The following is a 7,693-nucleotide window of genomic DNA, read 5'->3' on the forward strand; positions in this document are numbered from 1 at the left end:
AGTGACGGTGGCAGTCGGCGGTGCGTGGTGGCTCCCCCTCCCTCGGGGTTGGGGTCCCGGCCCGCAGGAGACCCCGTGGCTGGGTGAAGCAATTCCCACGTCGATCCCAATCCCGTGTGGCGCTTCCCCGGCTCGTGCTAAGCAGGATGGGGAAGGAGGGGTGGCGGCAGCCCGGCGGTGGCCGGTGGTGGCCGCGGGGACGTGGCTGTCACCTCTTCGTGCCCTGCCAGCGGCGCAGCAGCCACTGGGTGACGAAAGGCCAGGTGAGGAGGAAGAGCAGGGTGTGCGGGGAGACGGTCAGGGGCCACGGGGACGCTGCCTGGCAAGGGGACAGAGATTGGTGGTGTGGGGAGTGGGACAAGGCTGTCACCGGTGTGACCAAACATCCCCCCCGGCCCCCTGCTGAAAGGCAGGTGGTGGCAGGCCACTGGCACGACCCCGCAGTCCTCGTCACACCCATCACCCTGCAGAGAGCTTGACTCAACGCTGTCATCTGGTGTTGAGATGCTGGGGACGTGTCCCCAGGAATGTCACCTGCCCCCAGCTTATGGACCCTGCCCTGTCCTGCCCCCCCCGCAGGAGCTCCAGGCACCTGTGGGTCGCCGGGCCCCTGGGGACGGGCAGCGTGGGGCAACAGGGCCATCCCGCAGCGCTGCCTCCGCCTCCACCTCACCTGCGGAGCCAGCGGCTGGTCAGGATTGGTCCCGGCTGCATCCCCCTGCAAGACAGGAGAGGGTTTTGGGCACAGGAGGGGCTGGGCACTCCCTTCCCAGCCTCGTGTCCCTGTGAGGGAGGGGACGGGCAGAAGTGTGCTCGCTCGGGGATCTGGACAGTGCAGCCAAGCTGGGACCCCAGGGGCAGCAGGGATGATGGAGGCAGCAGCTCCCTGCCTGCACTTCGAGGTGGATCAGAGCAGCACCAGGCTCAGCCCCACTGAACCCCGAGGTCTCTCCACGCTCAGGCCACCCCAGGCTGCCTGTTTGCAGGGACCGGAGCCGAGCCCCACCGGCCCGGCCCGCACAGGTGCAGGCCCGTACCTGCGCAGAGGCGAGTGTCTCCAGCTCGCTCAGGCGCTCCAGTACTCGCCTCATGTCGGTCTGCAGGGCCCGGATGGTGCTGGCTACGCAGGTGTCCAGCTCTGCCGGTAGCCCCCGGGCGAGCTCAGGGGTGGTCCCGGTGTCCCGCTGTCCCCTGGTGAGCCAGTCTGTGGGGCACAAAGATGGGCGCTGCTCAGGGACGGTGGGGCACGCGTGGCAGCGGTGCCGTCCGCAGCGGGCAGGGCTGGCTGAGCACCCCCTCATGCTCCCCAGGGAGCTCACGGGCTGCCTGCCCGCACGCTGCCTGCTCTGCCCACACCGCAGCCACTCCAGGCAGAGCCAGAAGCACCCAGCCCAGCCCTGTAGCCCATGTCCTCGCCATCAGCCAGCACCGGGCCTGTCCCTGGTGACACGGGCCACCAACCCCCCCCTCCTCAGAGTGGTGGTGGCAGTGGGTGACCTCCAGCCCAGTGACCCAGCGGGTCACCTCGCCTCACCTGGTGCAGGCAGGGTGCTGAATGCCAGGCAGGACACCTTGCCTGCACGGCTGCCCCCCTGCCAGGCCCTGGGCCCAGCGAAGGCCCCGCTCCCGCCCGGCTGCAGCCCAGCACACAGGCGGGTACCCCGGGCTGGGAGCAGCAGGCAGGGGCTCGCTGCCAGCCCCCAGCGCACCGGGGATGCCCAGCCCGGCTCTGTCGGCCACGTTACAAGATAACTCCCAAGGTCAAGCAGCCCAGGAGGGTTTGCAGAAATGTTAATGGGGGAAGGTAAGAGTGAGACATTGGGCTGGGCCAAGGTGAGGTGACAGTGTCACCCCAGAGCAGAAAGCCCCCGGGATATGGCTGGGGAGAGACGCAGGGTTGGCAGGAGGCTCTTTGTCCCCACTCCACAGCGGTACAGCTTGGGGCCTGCTTGTCCCCAAACGCCAGAGGCGGGTGATACCGCAGGGGCAGAGCACCTCAGGACCAGCACTTTCAGGGACACGGGGCCCAGCTTCACCCCGTCAGCATCCCCCACCCCCAAAGGCACCGGGCAAAGCCGCTGGCAGCGGGGACCGGGCAGGAGCTGGGCGCAGGCTGGCTGGGCTCCTCGGTCAGTAAAGACACCGAACTGCTTGGGGACTGAGGGATGAAGAGAGGGGATGCTCAGGACTCCTCACAGCTGCTGAATGACCCACCCCTGGGTTCTGCAGCCAAACTCTGTTCCCTGTTGGTGGTTGCAGCCCTCCCAGCCCCCACACAGCCCCCCAGCGCCCAGCCCTGGTGCCGGGAGGTGGGGAGGGAGCAGCGGGAAGGCGCGCAGGAGCCAAACGCTGCACCCACCTCTCTCAGGGCCAAGGGCTGCGAGGCCAGGGCTCCTCCCCTCCAGTCTTCTGCCTTCACCCCACTCTCCCTGCTCTGCACCGCAGGGCCGCGGGGGCTCGGGCCTGGCCTCACCGCCGGTAGGGGAGAGACCCAGCAGCTGCCCAGCCTGCGCGAGGGGAGAGAAGAAGGGCCTGAGACCCCCGCTCCCCTCCCCGGGAGCTGCGGGGGCATGGCCGGTGTCACCAGGTGGGGTCTCTACCCCCACCCATGGCAGCATTTTTGGTGGTGGAGGGTGCGTGGGGCTGAGCGAAGCAAAATCCCACTAAGACCACCAGTCAGCGGCCGGTTTGGGAGGCAATCTAGCTCCACAACCCCCAAGGGAAGCGAGGTGCCCCAGCTTGAGCTGGCCAAAGCGCCCCAGGGAGAAGCCAGGCGGCTGGGCAGCTTCCTCCCTCCTGCCCACCGGATCTGCCGAGCCCCACCACAGCACCTCAAGTGCCAAACGCTGCTGGCAGCAGCCGAGCTGCCTGCTGCAGGGAGCAGAGGGTGAGCACCAGGGGTGCAAGCAAGGTGTCTGCACCATCCCACCCGCGGCTACCAGCCTCGCTCAGCCCCAGCAGCCCACCAGTGCCCCACCGCAGGAATGAGGGGGGTGCTGGGTGGTGCTGGGGTTCACCAAGGGCTCCTCAAGCCTCCCCTCGGTGACAGGGACGAAGCTCCAGGAGGGACACAAAGCACAGACGGGTCCAGCTGGGTGACCCCATAGGTTTTGGGAGCCTGACCGGGCTCCCAGGACAGTGGTGCCGAGAAGTGGCGTGGCAGTGCCGCGGTGACGTGCAGAGCTGGAGGAGCTGATGATACAGAGATGTGCCTGTACAGCGCAGGCAGGGCAGGGCTGACAGCAGGCAAAGCCTTCACCGCGGTGCGGCAGGACCCCAGCGCTTCCCAGCCTGCCGTTACCTGCTCAGGCTCCATCTGCTCCAGGGTATCGCAGTACACGTCCCCCTCAGAGTCACTGGTCACCTGGCTACCTTCAAGCGCCTCGGTGGCGGGGGCCAGGCCAGCTCCTGGAAGGGAAGCACACGGCTCAGCTGCGGGCTGCGCCGGCAGGGCAGGGAGGCGTTTCGGCTGTGTCTGGAGGGCAGCAGAAGCTCAATGCAGCCGTAAGGCAGCAGGTCCACAAGAGGGCAAGAAGGCAGCGTCTGTGTGCACCAGGGGAGGCGGGAGGAAAAGGAAACTGAGGCACGAGGGGGAAGGAGCCAGCTCTTGTTACCGCCACCCGGATTGTGGCTGTCAATCCAAGGACCAAATTCCCTTCTCCTGCCCACGGTGTTGCAGAGCCCCACTCACGGGCGGGCAGGCCCCGACACGGTGCCATTTTAGCGTGGGTTTCTCTGCCCATGTGCAGCTCCCACTTGGGGAGAGGGCTGCCACGGTGGCCCACCGAAACCCCGGCCCGGTGGGGAGCCCCCCCAGCAGGATCCACAGCCATGGCTGCTCTGGCAGGGAGCAGGTACTGCTCGCAAGCTGCCCTCAGGCAGGGATGCTGCCCAGCTCCCCACACGCTGCCAGCCCAGGTGCACTCGAGGATGGGCATGGCCTGGGCGCAGGCCCTGGCTCGGTGACCATTTATGCTCCTTGGGGCAGGGCTGGGCCAGCAGTGGCACGAAGGCCTCCCTGGGGCACCCCATCCAACCCGGGGCACAGCAAGAGGCCCCTCGGGGCAGGAGACCCACCAGTGCCCTTGAGGGAGGCACAGGGTGGTGGGTAAGCATGTGAGGGGCTGTACAAGGAAAGTCAGGACCAAGGCATTAGCCATGGCACAGGCAGGGAGAGCTGGGGCTCGGCACCGTGGCTCCCAGTGCTGCAGAAGGGACAGACTTGGCTTGAGCTGAGGGAGAGCGTGGCCCTTCTGGAACATGGACCTTCCAGGGTGACATTTTCCCAGTCTGTGGGGAAACACCCACGCTGTCTCGCTGTGATTTAGTGGATCAGGCCCCTTGGCACAGGTAGGAGCAACGCAGAATCAAACCAACACACCCAGGGTTACCCCGGCATCAAGAACAGCACCAAGAGCTGGACCTATGAAAATCTCCAGCTCGCGTGACTCAGGCAACACCCACAACACTGGCAGGGTTGGGCCAGAGGTGCCTGAAGCCAACAGCTCTGTGGGCGGACGGAGGCTGGTCCCTCCTCCACGGGGTCTCTGCCAGGTGCCGGCCACACCAGGGAGACCAACCTGGCCCGTGCTGCCCGTTGCTCTGCTCCCCGGGCAGGGCGTCTTCGGGGCGCTCCGGAGCCGGCCTGCTCGCTGCGTCGTCCTGGCTGGGGCCGTTCGTCTGATCCTGAGTGCCTGCACAGAGGGGAAGGGGCAGAGGAGAATGCCAGAGAAAGGGTGATCCCGGCAGCACAGGCTCTCTGCAGGTTGGGCTCCACACCGCTTCCCTGCCGGCAGGGCTGGGGGACACACGGACACGGGGTCACCCTCCTGCCAGGCAGGCCAGCAGCCTCTAGACAGGAGCAGCGGCTGGCAGAGACGGAGAGGGGCTGGCTCCGTTTGCCGATGGCCCAGGCAGCAACACAAACTCAACCTGTGAGCAGAGTCTACCCTGTGCAGAGCATCTCTCTCCCAAGGGTGGTAGGGGAGTCCGAGTCCCCCGAGTCCCTGTAGCAACAGGCAGAGGGATCGGCACTGGCCAACGGCTGGGTAAACATGGACGGGTGACAGCCACTGTCCTCGTCCCCTGGCAGGACACGGGCACACCCACGGTAACGCACAGAGCCGAACACAAGACGCGTTGGCTGGGGAGAGCCTGGTCTAGGCAGCACACGCCACCATTGCCTGCGAGGGCTTTCAGTAGGCAGCGGCACCCCAAAAAGGGCCGGGGCAGCTGCCTGCTTGGGGATACCCCCACCCCACCCCACCGCCCCGCAGAGCCCGCAGGGTTAAGCCCAGCCGCCTTTCCAGCGGCCCCCAGGACTTTGCTCCCTGCTCCTGGCCAGGCGGGTATGTGGCAACGCTGCCCTGCCTGCACCTTGCCTGCACATCTCCACCATTCCCAACCTGCCGTCACCAGCACAGCAGACCCACAGCTGTGGGACCCCACGAGCCCAGCCCAGGTGACCGAACCCCCCGAGGGGGACAAGGGCAGCCCCCACCCCACACAGGAGTTAGCACCAGGGCTGCTCTGCTCAGGGACCGTCACCGTTCCTAAATCTCTCCTCAGTGTGTGTGCCGTGACATGCAGGGGTGGGTGGGTGGGTGCAGGCAGGGCCCTGTCACCTCACACATCACCACGCCAGGACAAGCCTGGCTCAAACCCCGGCCCGCCCCCCGTGCTCGTGGGGCTGGCAGATCAGCACCCAGCCTCGGTGAGGGCTTAACTGTCGCTTCCCAGTTGCTTCAGAGACTTGGCCTACACGTACAAGATGCTGGTGAAAGCTCTGCTGACTGGAGATCTGTCAGGACCCTGACCACTTCACAGTATGGGGTCCAAGTGCCACTTTACAGTGTGTTGACTCTGGAAATAAACAAAACCAAACCTGCCCAGGCTCCCCCCATGCAGCACCTCTGTCCCCCAAAAGCTCCGTGACTGCTGAGGGCCCCATACCTGCCATGCTCCGCTCTCACCCACCGCAGCATCTAAAATCATCTTTGTCCTCTGGATTATCAGTATCAAAAGTTGCAACTGCATAAAATCTGAAGGCGGGTTTGAGAACCTTTAACACAAATGACTCAACATCTTAAGAAGTTCAGCGATTTAAACGACCGTTTCAGGCACCTCAGGCTCATTTGCTCCACAGACACTACCAGGTTTAGATTTAAGTGACACCGTCATTTGTAAGTGACACTAGTGCAGGATGACTCTCCCAAGTGGGTAATGACCAGGAGTTTAGACCCAGCCTTTATGTTACAGAGAAAAATTAAGTCTATTTGCCTTTTAAAGGGATTCAGCATCAAAACAGAGAACAAAAGCGCCTGGCTACCACAGGAAGGAGCAGCCATCCCAAGGCCAAGCTTTGCAGGCAACATGTTTTCAGCATCCTTGTTGGAAGCAGGGAGTGACAGTAGCTGTCAGATGCAGGACAGATGCCTGGGGACAGGCAGGGAGTGAGTCTATTTGTCAGCACTCTTCCAACATTAGCAAAGCACTGAGAGTTTACACACCCGCTGCGAATATACCCTGAAAGCTCATCTGCTGCTGAGCTAATCTACCAGAGATGCGGCACAGCCAAACCTCCAGACGTGCAGCCGGCAGATTTGCTCCGCAGTAGCCGACCTTTCTGAACGACCATGTCCAGCCCCTCGCTCCCTTGGATGCTTCTCACAAGCCAGATACACCGAGGACTGCCCTGCTCCAGGGGTAGGACAGGTCCCCAGCCACCTTCCAGCATGAGGCAGCAGCCGCAGGCATGGAAAGGACTCTTCTTTACCATGAGATTGCCCCAGTAATCCCATTTCTCAACCCCAGTTTCTCCACATCCACTCCGCTGCAAAAACTGGCTGACCTATCCAGATTATTTACATCAGATGACCCGCACTCGCTGTACACAGCCTGCCCTGCCCGGAGGTGGGCCAGCGCCAAGAGAAAGCACAGCCTCCCTGCCGCAACACTCCACAGGAGCTGATCCCCTGCTCTACCGTGTACAGGGATTTGAGCCAAGAGGCTTTTGGAAGCCATGTCTCAAGTTCTCGCCTCAAAGTTTTTCAGAGAGAAATCCCAGGCTGAAGAGACACCTGCGCCACTGGAACAGAAACCTGTTTGGTGGTGCCCCAACAAGCACCTCAGCAAGCAGCTGTGCCATGGCAGGGGAGTCAGAAGGGACGTGGCACGTCCATCCTGTTCCCCCCACAGGGAGCAGCCCTGGGGAAAAGCAGAGCCCAGAGGTGATGGCTGTACTGGTGCAGAAGCAGGCAGGGAACAGCAGGACTGATGCACCAAGAGTATGGCACAGAGGTGAGGGATGCGCTGGGCACAAGCAGAGTGCAGAGGCTCCCACTCACCCCCTTTCTTCTTGAAAAAGGCCTCAGGGGGCCGGGGCATGTCACGGATCACCTCGTAGAGCGGCTCGAAGTACCCAAACATCTCCTCCGTTGTCTCGTCCATGGGCACAGTGTCAATGATCTGGGGAAGGATGTAGCTGGCGATGGGCGATCACCGAGCACCCAACCCCGGCCGCTCTCCCCCTCCCTGCTACCTTTTGGGCCACCTTCTTCATCTCAGCCACGTAAGCTGCCATTGCCTCCTCCTTGGACATCCTCCCCAGGCTGTGCCAGGCATCCCTGCGGGTGACAGCTGCTGTCGTGAGGCGGGGAACAGGGCGGGGAACACCCGGACCCGAGGGGGGTCG

At 63.8% G+C, this 7,693-nt stretch overlaps 1 protein-coding gene across 1 annotated transcript; it reads right to left on the reverse strand.

Annotated features, from left to right (window-relative positions):
* Positions 1-6: 6 nt before the first annotated feature.
* On the reverse strand, positions 7-7,626 carry ACBD4 (acyl-CoA binding domain containing 4). The gene is made up of 8 exons (XM_026864874.1): positions 7,541-7,626; positions 7,347-7,467; positions 4,581-4,694; positions 3,302-3,408; positions 2,360-2,507; positions 1,038-1,204; positions 674-718; positions 7-319 (listed from the first exon to the last, which is right to left on the reverse strand). Exons 1-8 carry the CDS (start codon positions 7,598-7,600, stop codon positions 209-211), a joined length of 873 nt encoding a protein of 290 aa, XP_026720675.1. The 5' UTR covers positions 7,601-7,626; the 3' UTR covers positions 7-208.
* Between the last annotated feature and the right edge of the window lie 67 nt (positions 7,627-7,693).

Source organism: Athene cunicularia (genome assembly GCF_003259725.1).
Source record: "Athene cunicularia isolate RWA chromosome 27 unlocalized genomic scaffold, athCun1 chr27_part1, whole genome shotgun sequence".
Classification (NCBI taxonomy): Eukaryota; Metazoa; Chordata; class Aves; order Strigiformes; family Strigidae; genus Athene; species Athene cunicularia.

Bases quoted from the DNA above. Each gene is read 5' to 3' on its own strand.
- ACBD4 (XM_026864874.1), bottom strand. From the start codon at position 7,600: ATGTCCAAGGAGGAGGCAATGGCAGCTTACGTGGCTGAGATGAAGAAG. The intron at 4,695-7,346 runs GTGAGTGGGAGC...CCCTCTGTGCAG, and splicing joins CTTTTTCAAGAAGAAAGGGG to GCACTCAGGATCAGACGAAC. The intron at 719-1,037 runs GTACGGGCCTGC...CCTGTCTTGCAG, and splicing joins AGACACTCGCCTCTGCGCAG to GGGGATGCAGCCGGGACCAA.